General features: G+C 41.8%; 1 protein-coding gene across 1 annotated transcript in view; it reads right to left on the reverse strand.

Annotated features, from left to right (window-relative positions):
- Nucleotides 1–12,427, reverse strand: part of LOC135527473 (synaptotagmin-6-like) — a 78,658-nt gene that overhangs the window by 42,499 nt on the left and 23,732 nt on the right. The window contains exons 3-4 of the mRNA XM_064955989.1: nucleotides 1,535–1,583; nucleotides 975–1,002 (exon numbers count right to left, since the gene is read on the reverse strand). Of these exons, the coding sequence (XP_064812061.1) occupies nucleotides 975–1,002; nucleotides 1,535–1,583 (77 nt within the window). The remainder of the gene's footprint in view (nucleotides 1–974; nucleotides 1,003–1,534; nucleotides 1,584–12,427) is intronic.

A 12,427-nucleotide genomic window follows, 5' to 3' on the forward strand; every position in this document is an offset into this window, starting at 1 on the left:
CCATGCACGGCTCATGTGTCCACAGAGAACATGGGTTAACTACCTGATGGGAGGAAACAATAGCAGACACCTGTGACTAACCTGACTCTCTGCTGTACATTTCCTGCTATGCAGCTAAACAGGTGCCCCTGCTACAGTACTATTATACAGGACCACTGACTACGTAGTTATGGATGCACAAGAGATACATTAGAAAACACAAGAGATATAGACTCTGCGGGTACTGTATATTGATCAAAATACAGTAAATACACGAGATATACAAAAATACATACATAGATAGATACAAGAGACAGAAAATAAGTCCGATTTTGGCAAATTCACCCTAGGTTGAAGCTAAGGTGTGAGAAAAGATGCGGCCAAAAGCTGTGGCAGTAGAAAATCATTCTTATCAAATATTTACACAGTACTTCATAAATGATACAGAAGAGAAAGAGACACTATTCGAAATAGAAGGTCAGACTTGTTTCACAGCCAAGAAGACACTGATTTGACACTGGTTGGATTGAAATAGTGGCAGAACATAATCAACAAATAAGAAGAGAGCAGTCTGTCCCCGCTTAAAAGGATCAGTGGATAGCCCCCTCTTTGAAGAGGCAAACACACATACACGCACACTCACACACACACATGCACATGCACACGCACATGCACACGCACACACACACTGTGCCACATGCATACACAATTTAATTATGCAACAATAATGAACTTGAGCCATTCCGCAAACAAAAGCCAGGGGTGTACCGTCCATCCGCTTGCCTCGAAGACCAAAGCACCACACAGACAAGACAGGGCTAGGCTCTCTCTCTCTCTCCTCTCATCCCCCAAAAACTGACAACCTGTTTCTCACACAGCCATACCATCAGAGAAAACCACCTGGAGAAATCAAAGATCAAAAGAAAGAAAGAGCTCAAAGCAAAGGATTTTCACAAACTCATCCAATATAAAGTGACAGCTTGCATGGTACTCACCGGTGACTGTCTCTCTCACTATGTTTCCCTGTTCCCTCTCTCTTTCACTCTCTCTTCTTTACTCACTCAGTCCCTCTCTCTCTCTCACACTCTCTCTCTCCTCTCGATCCCCTCCCTCGCTAGCTCCTAGACAGAATGCGCTTCCACTGCACTCAGGAACGTAGTTTCTATGGCACTGCGAGGCGAGAGCAAGCCAGTCAGCAGGATATTGTACCGTAGAAAATGTCTAGGGGCAGATCCCTCCTCACTCAGTCCAGAGCAGTTATAGTCACTCACTTCACAAATAGCCTAATTCCTGTTGTGATCAACCCCCCACTCAAGTCACTTCAGTTTGCTTTCACATAGTGGTGTGTACAGGTGTACAATCTTAAATTGACCAGTTTCTCACAGCAGAAAAATAACCCTACAGCAACAAGAAATGTGATTTATTTAGTGGATTATAATTAACCCTCTGGAGTCCAATCGCTGCCTAAACCGGGGATTGCCAGTCTCAGCCAAGAGAGACTGGCATGCAGAGTATTTATATCAGACCTCTGATTACAATTAAGAGCAAAACGTGCCACTCTGTGCTGGGCCAGCTGCAGCTTTACTAGGTCTTTCCTTGCAGCACTGGACCACACGAATGGACAATAATCAAAATTAGACAAAACTAGAGCCTGCGGAACTTGCTTTTTGGAGTGTGGTGTCAAAAAAGCAGAACATCTCGATTACGGCTAGACCTCTCCCCATCTTTACAACCGTTGAATCTATATGTTTTGACCATGACAGTTCACAATCTAAGGTAATGCCTTGTAATTTAGTCTCCTCAACTTGTTCAACAGCCACACCATTCATTACCAGATTCAGCTGAGGTTTAGCACTTAAGAAATGATTTGTACCAGATACAATGTTCTTAGTTTTAGAGATGTTCAAGACCAGTTTATTAAAGGCCACACATTCCAAAACAGATTGCAACTCCTTGTTAAGGGTTTCAGTGAATTCATTAGCTGTGGTTGCTGATGCGTATATGGTTGAATCATCAGCATACATGGACACGCATTCTTTGTTTAATGCCAGTGGCAGGTCACTGGTAATAATAGAAAAGAGTAGAGGGCCTAGAGAGCTATCCTGTGGTACACCACACTTCACATGTTTGACATTAGAGACGTTTGCATTAAAGAAAACCCTTTGAGTTCTATTAGATAGACAGCTCTGAATCCACGATATCGCAGAGGTTGAAAAGCCATAGCACTTAAGTTTTTTCAACAACAGATTATGGTCAATAATATCAACGGCTGCACTGAAATCTAACAGTACAGCTCCCACAATCTTCTTCTTATCAATTTCTTTCAACTAATCATCAGTCATGTGTCAGTGCAGTACATGTTGAGTGCCTTTCTCTATAAGCATGCTGAAAGTCTGTTGTTAATTTGTTTACAGAGAAATAACATTGTATTTGGTCAAGCACAATTTTTTCCAACAGTTTGCTAAAAGCTGGCAGCAAGCTTCTAGGTCTGCTGTTAGAACCAGTAAAGGCCACTTTACCACTCTTGGGTAGCGGAATTACTTCAATTCGCTCCAGACCTGAGGACAAAGACTTTCCTCTAGGTTCAGATTAATATAGGTGCCTATTGGCAAACTCTAAGAGCTTTGTCATGTGCCTTTGGGGTCTTGGTCACCTCCCTGACCAAGGCCCTTCTCCCCAGATTGCTCAGTTTCACTGGGCACCCAGCTCTAGGAAGAGTATTGATGGTTCCAAACTTCTTCCATTTAAGAATGATGGAGGTCACTGTGTTCTTGGGGACCTTCAGTGCTGCAACACATGTCCAATCAATTTAATTTACCACAGGTGGACTCTAATCAAGTTATAGAAACATCTCAAGGATGATCAATAGAAACAAGCAAGTCTCAAGTCTCATAGCAAAGGGTCTGAATAATTATGTAAATAAGGTATTTCTGTTTTTATGTCTAATACATTTGCAAACATTATGGTTTATTGTGTGTAAATTGATGAGGATTTTCTTTCATTGAATCCATTTTAGAATAAGGCTGTAACGGGCCTCCCAAGTGGCCCAGTGGTCAAAGGCACTGCGTCGCAGTGCTTGAGGCGTCACTACAGACCCTGGTTTGATCCCAGGCTGTGTCACAACTGCCCGTGAGCAGGAGTCCCATAGGGCGGCAAACAATTGGCCCAGCGTCATCCAGGTTAGGGGAGGGTTTGGCTGGGGAGCTTTCCATGGGTCATCGTGCTCGAGCAACTCTTTTGTGGAGGCCCGGGCACCTGCAGGTTGACTGAGATGAACTGTGTTTTCTCAGACACATTGGTGCGACTGGCTTCCGGGTAAAGCGGGCGGGTGTTAAGGAGTGTGGCTTGGCATGTTATGTTTCGGGAGGACGCATGACTTGACCTTCACCTCTCCTGAGCCTGTTGGGGAGTTGCAGCGATGAGACAAGATCGTAATTTGGGAGAAAAAGGGGGATAAAATACAAGAAAAAAAAGAATAAGACTGTAACGTAACAAATTGTGAAAAATGTCAAGGGTTTTGAATTATTTTCCGAAAGCACTGTACTTTCATTCATTTTTTAAACTGGTAGCAGGGACCTTCAGACGAGTCCCGTGAGGCTTGTGGGCATCCTATGGGGGCTTGTGGGCGTGTGCATGAGAGTCTCTATAGAGTGGTCACAATAGTTTGTAGGCCAAACTGTTCGGAAACGGCAGGCTTTTTGTGAGAAGACCGATTTTTCTGGATGTCACAGGGGCTGACAAACACCACTCTAGCTCTGCCACATTCCACAGCAGATATGGCACATTCCACAGCAGATATGCCACATTCCACAGCAGATATGGCAGGGCAATATCGGCAGATGCAGTGGATTGAGACACAGCCCATGCAAAAAAACAAAAAAAACGGATGTCTCTAGTTTTAAAGAAATGGATTTTGATAGGGATTTTTTGATTGTGTTAATTAGATTTCTGCAGAGGTGTGGAAATTGTAGGCCAAGGGTTTTACGGGGCTTTTTGGTAGGGTTTGATACATTTTTTTGTTAGGCAAATTCAAATCGGACATTTTAAATTGGAAATTACAAACTTTAGAAGCCTTGTTAACCTTGAATACAGTACAATTAGCATTTCCTGCTATGCAGGCAAATAATCTGCGACAACAGAGTGATCAAATGAAGAGAGTACACCTGTATGTGTGTGGAGAATAGATGTGAATTTGTAGTGGGTGACAAAACATAACATAACATACTCTGTAAATAGTACTCTGTATGTTGTGCACAGAATATATGCGTATCAAAAGGAGGAGGAAGACACACAGAAGTTTAGACGGAATGAATATCAATAAAGGAGACGCTCTCTTATGAATATCAAACATCTTGTTGAATAGATGCCCAGATAACATATTCTCCAAAGGTTTGTTTTATTTTGAGATTGAATGAGATTAAGCAAATGTGTTAGATGAAGATAAAAGGGACTCTTTATGATGCTATGAATACATGGAACACTGTGGCCATTTGTTCCCCTTAGTGTTCTAGAATCGAGATGATCTGCTGTGAGGAATACATGTACATCCACATGCCAGATCAAGAACCATACAACATCGATTGAATATGCTTGGGAGACATTTTGCCTCAGTCTGCTGCGATAGCTCTGTCTGAGATTAGAAGATATTGCAGCACAGAGAGCGAAAGAGCGAGAGAGAGATAGCAATACCTCCTAGCCTCCCCCTCTCTCTGTTGAGCTTAGCACCAGTCATTGGTGTAGTGGTGCCTGAAGAAGTGGGTATACTTTAATTTTGCCAAACAATTCCCCAATGGCCCACCCGGCAAAGGAAATGCGCCCCTTGTGAGAAATTATATGAGAAACAGTGACATACACGCTGAATGATCTAAAAGGATAAATCCCATATTGGTCTTTCAGAGTCAGGCCAACCCAAGCTGTACTTTGCAGTAAGCTAATAGTAGGCCTACTATTGAAACAGATAAATGAGGCTGTTAACTGAGTCAGAAATTCACAGGTATCAGAGGCTTTCGCTCTGAAAGTCACACTTTTTCTTACAGCAAAAAGACAAGTGGATGTTCTATGTCTTTAACAATGCTTAAACCACATTAGGAAACCACTTTTGAGATTTTTGAATGTAATTACCCTTTAAGACAAGTGTTCAGGCAACTTGCGCTGTTGTTTGGTTAGCAATGTTTCTGTTGAACATGAGATGGTGTTCGAAAACAAATGGTCAAATGGATTGATGCAAATAATCATGATATCTTTCTGCCAGGCACAGCTAGTTAACATTTAAATAAGAATATTTTTGGGAAAGGCTTTCCATCTACCAGGAGAAGATTAGGCCTGTAATATTATGTCTTACATTGCCTCAAAGTAGCCTCTACACAAAATCCCACCATAGAAATGTAGACACATTTGTTTTTTATAAAGACTTCCTCACATGCATTAAACTTTCTTCCACTGTCTAGCAGCCAACGGCATGATCCTACTCACATTAGAAACTGTACAGGTGTGCGTAACTGGCTGCAGCAAAGTCAGGAGCAGAAATGGGGAGCAAACGGAGCCCTTTATTGAGGCGAACAGAACACGGTACTAAGAAAACTAAACACACACGGGTTACAATAACCCGGCGCGAACCAGCCTGGAGTACACATAAATTTACACATAACAATTCCACACACAGACATGGGGGGAAATGGGGGTTATATGCAAGATGAGTAATGCGGGAATGAAAACCAGGTGTGCGGGAAACCAAGACAAAACAAATGGAAAATGAAAGGTGGATCGGCGATGGCTAGAAGACCGGTGATTTCGACCGCCGAAAGCCGCCCAAACAAGGAGAGGGACCGACCTCGGCGGAAGTCGTGACAGAAACCCATGATAGTTGTTGAATCTTTAGATCTACCCTCTCTAAATTCCTAATGGATATTTCCATCTCTGTCCATGAAACCACTTGCATGATCGGTTCACATTCATGCTTGGACCTACCACCGCGTGCACATTGCTGCATTTAAAATGTGAACAAATAACAGTTCATGAACGTCTCAAGCTAAACATTCTGATCTGTTCCATCAGCCTTATTAATTGATACGGTGTACACCTCCACTACACTACTTAGGATACGCATCCTGGGGATTAAGAAGGGAGTATACGCAATGCCCAGTGAAAAATAAGGTATATACCCTTCACTACACCACTGGCATCAGATTAGCCTTGAGCAGCCTTGATGCAGTCGACTCTGCACAGAGAGAAACATCCTTACCAGCAGCCAGCAGCCACAGTGAAGGTAACCTGAAATCAATTAAATACCCAACTACACACGGGAAAATACACAGATTTATCAGATTTAAAGATGCATTATTTCATGATACGGTGGCAGGTGCTCAAACTGGGACCCTTAAAAGAGGGATTTGTACTGAAGGAGCAGATGAGAGGAGCATCCCTTAGCTGCTTACATTAACTGCTAGCATTGCAGTGGAGTCTCCCTATGGAGACTTATGAGTTAAAGTTTAGATTAAAATGGACCTAGTGTCATGTACGATATGCCAACTTCAACCACTATTGCATGGCCTGCTTGGAGGAGTCTCTGCCGAACCATTGCTGACATATTACCAACATGCTGCAGACAAACACACACACACACACACACACACACACACACACACACACACACACACACACACACACACACACACACACTATACATTACTACAGGGTAATAACCGTTATGGTGAACATTACTCAGTGGTGTCAGAGCAGAGATTAGAACCACTGCAAGTTTCATATACCATCTTGGGTCTGCTGTATAGTATGTCCACCAACACCAATGCCTAGTACACTGATTAATACACAAGATTACATTATCACACATTGCCAACTCTTAGAAGCAGTGGCCACTGGAGACACATGCCTTGGTATTTTGAAGGATGCTGCACAACAAATAAATGTTGTTCTACTAGATGTAAAAACGGACATTGTCCTTGCCTTTCTACTTAAAATGTAATGAAAATGCACCTCTAATGGAAAATAGACAGGTCAATTCACAGAGCATCTGAGAAATATGTTATACTGAATTAAATTGATATGGAGTCAAATGTGCTATTTATTGTATTACATAAACTATTCATGACAGAGAACTTCAAAAGGGCAGGGACCTTATGACAGTGAGCTGACAACAGCTGGACTGACACTTGACAGGGTGGTAAAGGCACAACTGTGCATTTGAAGTGATAGGTCAATGACAAAGCCTCAACCCTCAGTCAAAGCCTTAACCCTCAGTCCAAAAGTAGAATATTCTAGAATATTGTAGGTTTAGTACACTCTTAGAAAAAAGGGTTCTATATAGAACGAAAAAGGATTCTATCGCTTGCTTCATATATGGCACTTTGTAAGGTTCTATATACAGGTAACTGCCAAAATAAAGGAAACACTTGAGTAAATAAGAGATACGTATTTTGGAAGCAGGTTAATTAAGCACTTAGCATCCCACAATGCTTAGTGTATAAAAATGTCCACTTTGAAAAAGGGGTCTGAAATGAGCATAGGTTTAAAATAGTTTAGAATAAATAAAAAAATCACCATAAAAATCCATCAGTTTAAACGAGAGATGTTAATTTTTGCATTGAATGTGTTTCACCACATCCACCACATCCGCCTATGTCAAATTTCCGCATCTCTGGTGAGAGGTGACAGAGCTAGAGCGGTGTTGGTCGGACCATGAAAATCGGTCTTCTCACAAAATAGTCTGTAGCATCCAAACATTTTGGCCTACAAACTATTATGGAAAGACGAGACTCTCACGAACACAATGGTGTTCTCCATTTTGCTTTAAGACCTCCACAAGTGTCAGTAGACTCGTCTGAAGTCAGTACAGCCGATCTGCCAACTTCTGTCTGTAGCTTCCAAACTAATATGACCCCTCTGAGCAATGGTGAGACTTTCACAAACATGTTGGTTGTTTTGCTGTAGGACGCCTCACAAGACTCGTCCGAAGGCCCCTGGTACCAGTTAAAACAAGTGAATGGAAGTATATATGGAGACTTTTTAATGCCAAAAAATATGGGGTTCAATAAATATTAACATGACCTTCCTTATATCGCTCAGATATAGGAGAGACATTTTAGGACAAACTTCCTTGAACACTTATGGGAGATTCTGGAGCGCTGCCTGAGAAAACCTTTTCCACCACCATCAACAATGTCAGGACCCGGTTTCGAACCTGGGTCTCCGGAGTGAGAAACAGTCACTTAACCAACTGAGCCACGAATAGACAGCAGAACCCAGAAGATGAGGCAGACACAGCAGTACTTAAGACGGTGAATTTAATAAAGAAAAAATCCTAAAATACAAAAATGGCAAATCCAAAAGGTGGTAGGTAAAACACAAAAGAACTCAAAAGAAACTCACCAAAAATAAACAAAAACAAAAAACAGAATACCACAAGAACGTCACCCGGAATCGACAAGAGCACACAGAACACTAGGGCAGGGTGCTAACATACAAACACAGAGCACAGAACTGAGGGAAACAAAGGGTTTAAATACAATCAGGGAAAACGAGACACAGGTGCAAACAATAATGGGGATCAAGGGAAAAACACAGGGACAAAAAGCACAATGGGGACATCTACTGACAAAAACCCGGAACAACCCTGGCCAAATCCTGACAAACAAATCATCAAATTATGGAATTCCTCTTGGCAGAATGGTGTCGCTTCCCTCCAATAGAGTTCCAGACGCATTGAAGCTGTTTTGGTGGCTCGTGGTGGCCCCACGCCCTATTAAGACACTTTATGTTGCCGATGCCTTTATTTTGGCAGTTACCTGTAGAACCCTCGTAGGCTATATAGAATCTTTTTCCAAAAAGGGTTCTTACATTCTGACCATAGGTATACAGCCAAAAGGTTCTATATAGACTACAAAAGGGTTTAATATTGAACCCTTTACAGTGCCATATACCGTATGAAGCACATTCACTGGCTGAATACAATCCATGACTAAACTTGATGACAAGTCATCCTATTAACCATGTCTCACTTAGTGGCAGGTATTATAATTCATTCTCCAAGCGTACTTCCTATCAACTTGAAATGACTCATAGGGACAGTTGCGTATCCCTGCCTTGTAGAGGGGGTGTGCCATGTGCTAGTGGTGTGCTGCCTGATTCATGATCTGCCACTGTGCATGGATTTACTTGCCTCTTTCATTGTGTCTGTAGCTAGAGATTCAACATGGTACCTGTCAGTTGATCATGGAAGAAGCATGGGGCCTTCCAATCCGAGTAGAGGGAAGGCGCTCTGCCCTGAATACATAGTAGAACTACAGGCACATCTCCGGGTCAGGCCTCTCTAAGCATATAGCTCCACACCATTCATCTTTCTACTGAACAATACATCAACAGCCTCTGTCATCTTAGGCATGAACGGCTTGCGGATCACTCTGTACCTGAAACCCTACCGCAGGAATCTAAAGAACAGAGGTTCAAAGGGAAAGCTCAGCCCAGGGTTGAGATGTGTCCTTCTTGGAACTGCTCTCTGAGAATACGAATCGAAATCGAAATCGAAATCCACTCAGTTATTCAAAGACGCCTTTCGAGAAATTTAATATAGCCTCCTTCAAAATCCTTCCGATCTGTTAACTTGGGAAAGGAGAGAAGAAGGTAGAGGACAGACCCAAGTAAAAAATGGACTGAGGGCTGAGGCGGTGCAGAGATTAGCGAAAGAAGGGCATGATAAGAGGGAGTTCATACACAATGGAGGATGGGGGTGGCTTTAATGTCTACAGCCCTTTCCTTTCAGGGGATTTAGAGCTACAGTATCTAACCAATGTTTATCTCTAAACAGTGTTTGGAACAAACTGTGACTTTCACAAACACACCAATTGACAATAGACGGGGGGGGGGGGTCTATTCATTCCAAATGTAATCAGTGAAAGCTGTAATGGCCCTGTGATATGTATCACACCAGCCTATATTGTAGTAAGGGCAAACAAATCTGCAATTAATTCAGTGTTGCTCACAGTTGAAAGTAATCTGTGATATGAATTACCAGGGAAACCACTGAAGCGGACAGTGCAGATTATATGTGACATTGTGACTACAGCATTGCTGCGGGCCCTGACATTAACATTACTCATCTTCTCTACCAAGGGGCTTTTTTCATAGAAAGCGGAAAAAAAGACCAATACAAGGATATTCTACCTTTTTGCAGTGTTTGTTTATTTCAATGCATGTGAGCCCTGTTTGATAAAAACATGCTGTCTAAATAAATAGGCCTACAATATTTTTGGGATATATTATTGCAGAGCAGTTGTCGTTAAAAGATTTAAGCAGTAGATCAATACATTTCAATTATTACATTTGCCGTGTCTTAATTGACCATGAAACCAACAAAAAAAAATGGGATACAACGGGACAACATAAATACATTGTCATCCCATGTCTTTATTGACCATGAAACCAGACAAAAATAACTGGATAAGCTAAATAGATGTGGTAAATAGGTCATTGGAACTCAACCAAAACAATGGAAATGCCATGGAAACGAGTGGGGGAATGATACCGTGGGGAAAGATCCTGAATCTCCTCATTGCCCCACAGGCAACATTAGCTTACATTTAGGCTGTTTACATGTGTATTTCACACTATGTTGAGGTTAAAATCAGAGTATAATGCTGTATGGATGTCAACCCCAACACATGTTCATGTCATCATCACCAATCAACTGCATTACAGTTAAAAAAGACTGACTACCGCCACAGATTTCTCTATGCTAGCTATGCTACCCGTTTATACAAACGGGAGTTAGCATTTAGCAGTCAATTCTTCTAAACCGGATAAAGGACAACTTCTAAATGTTATCCAGTGAAAACAGCCAAATATATCAACATCTGACTTTAGTAACCCACATTGTGGGCCTCTTATTATACATCAATCATGATTTTACATATTTTCACTTGGTTAGATTGGAATTTGAATGTGCAACTCTCCGGCATCTTTCTTCTGTCCCTCACTGCGTTCCATTGACTTCTTCACCACATTTATTGCCGTTTTCATCTCCAGAAGTTCTTTATCTAGCAGAGTGCTTTCCCTGATGTGCTCCCATAATGACCCATCTTTCCCTCCTATCTGCTCTGAATGCCAAGGACGTCTCTAGCACTGAACCCACTGAGCAACCTCACTCTAACCCTATAGGCCAGATTGCATGGACACCCTTTCTGCGTCGTGTACACTACGACAGATTCATAATCATGCATTGTCTGTTCGTTTTAGTCCCCTGTTGTTGTGATGAGCATGATTTTGAAACTAAATTCAATCAGCAATACCGTTATAAGGGCAAATTACGAGGAAGTGCTAAACATGTCTACTTCTAAAGTGCTCTTCGTTTTGGAAAAACGGTGTCGTTCTGGTATTACAGGAACGGTTCACCCATTTTGAATGTTTGTCTTTGTGCATCTCTGAGTGATGTTCTATTGATTCCCTGAGTCATTTCATATTTTCACATGTATCTGAGTTATTGGAGTTCAAGCAGGCAGAAATCCGACCAGTATGACCTAGCACTGTGATAAAATCACTCTCACTACACTGGAAGTTAATAGGATTGTGACTTAGGATTGTGACTTAGATCACAAAAACGTCTATAATACTGTACTTGTCAGATTTCAATACTGACCGATGTCATAACTTGGGAGGATGTCTTCTCTCGAATGAGCCATTGATCATACTTTTGAGATATTCCTACCTCGAAAAATTTGTAATTTAACTGAGGGTCTAGCACACTTTTCCTATTTGTCTGCCTCTTTCATCCAGGGTGCATTGCATGGTGCCATTACCAGAGATATTATAGAAAGGAGATAGGAATCCAATGAATGAAGGAACATATAACGCCCCACCTAGCAGAATGTCAGACAATCCTAGCTAGCTAGCCACCCAGCCTACAGAGAGAGCATTGCCTTGTGGATTTTGACTTTAGATTCAACTGATTTCCACAATGATTAACTATGTTGCTACCAACGTTATTATAACGCCCAAATTTGTTCACAAAAAATATTGTTCTCATATATTTGTGTTATTTATTACTGTAATGTGTTAACATTAACACATGTGGAGGCTTAACTGCATTAACAAACCAGGCACAAAACATAATAACAGTTAACAGAGAGCAGAAGTTTATTTTTCAGTTTGGTCCACCTTGGTTGTATGATAATGTCACGAGATGGATTGGTAGTTATGTGGATAAGTGGGTGGCAGGGCTGGTGTGATCAGACGCACCAGCAACGAGTTAGCTAATCAGACAGGTAGCTGGGGATTGGCTGTAATTTCCTTTTTAAAGCCCTGTGTTTTGTGTTGTTTGGGGCTGGGAGTTGAGTGGATAATGTCTCTTTTTGGGGATCGGTCCCATATGCAAGTGTCCATGTCGTGGGTGTTTGCTGTGATTGCACTGGACCAGTGTCTGCGGGATCAGACGTCTTCC

This window comes from Oncorhynchus masou, chromosome 33 (assembly GCF_036934945.1).
Source record: "Oncorhynchus masou masou isolate Uvic2021 chromosome 33, UVic_Omas_1.1, whole genome shotgun sequence".
NCBI classification, from domain to species: domain Eukaryota; kingdom Metazoa; phylum Chordata; class Actinopteri; order Salmoniformes; family Salmonidae; genus Oncorhynchus; species Oncorhynchus masou.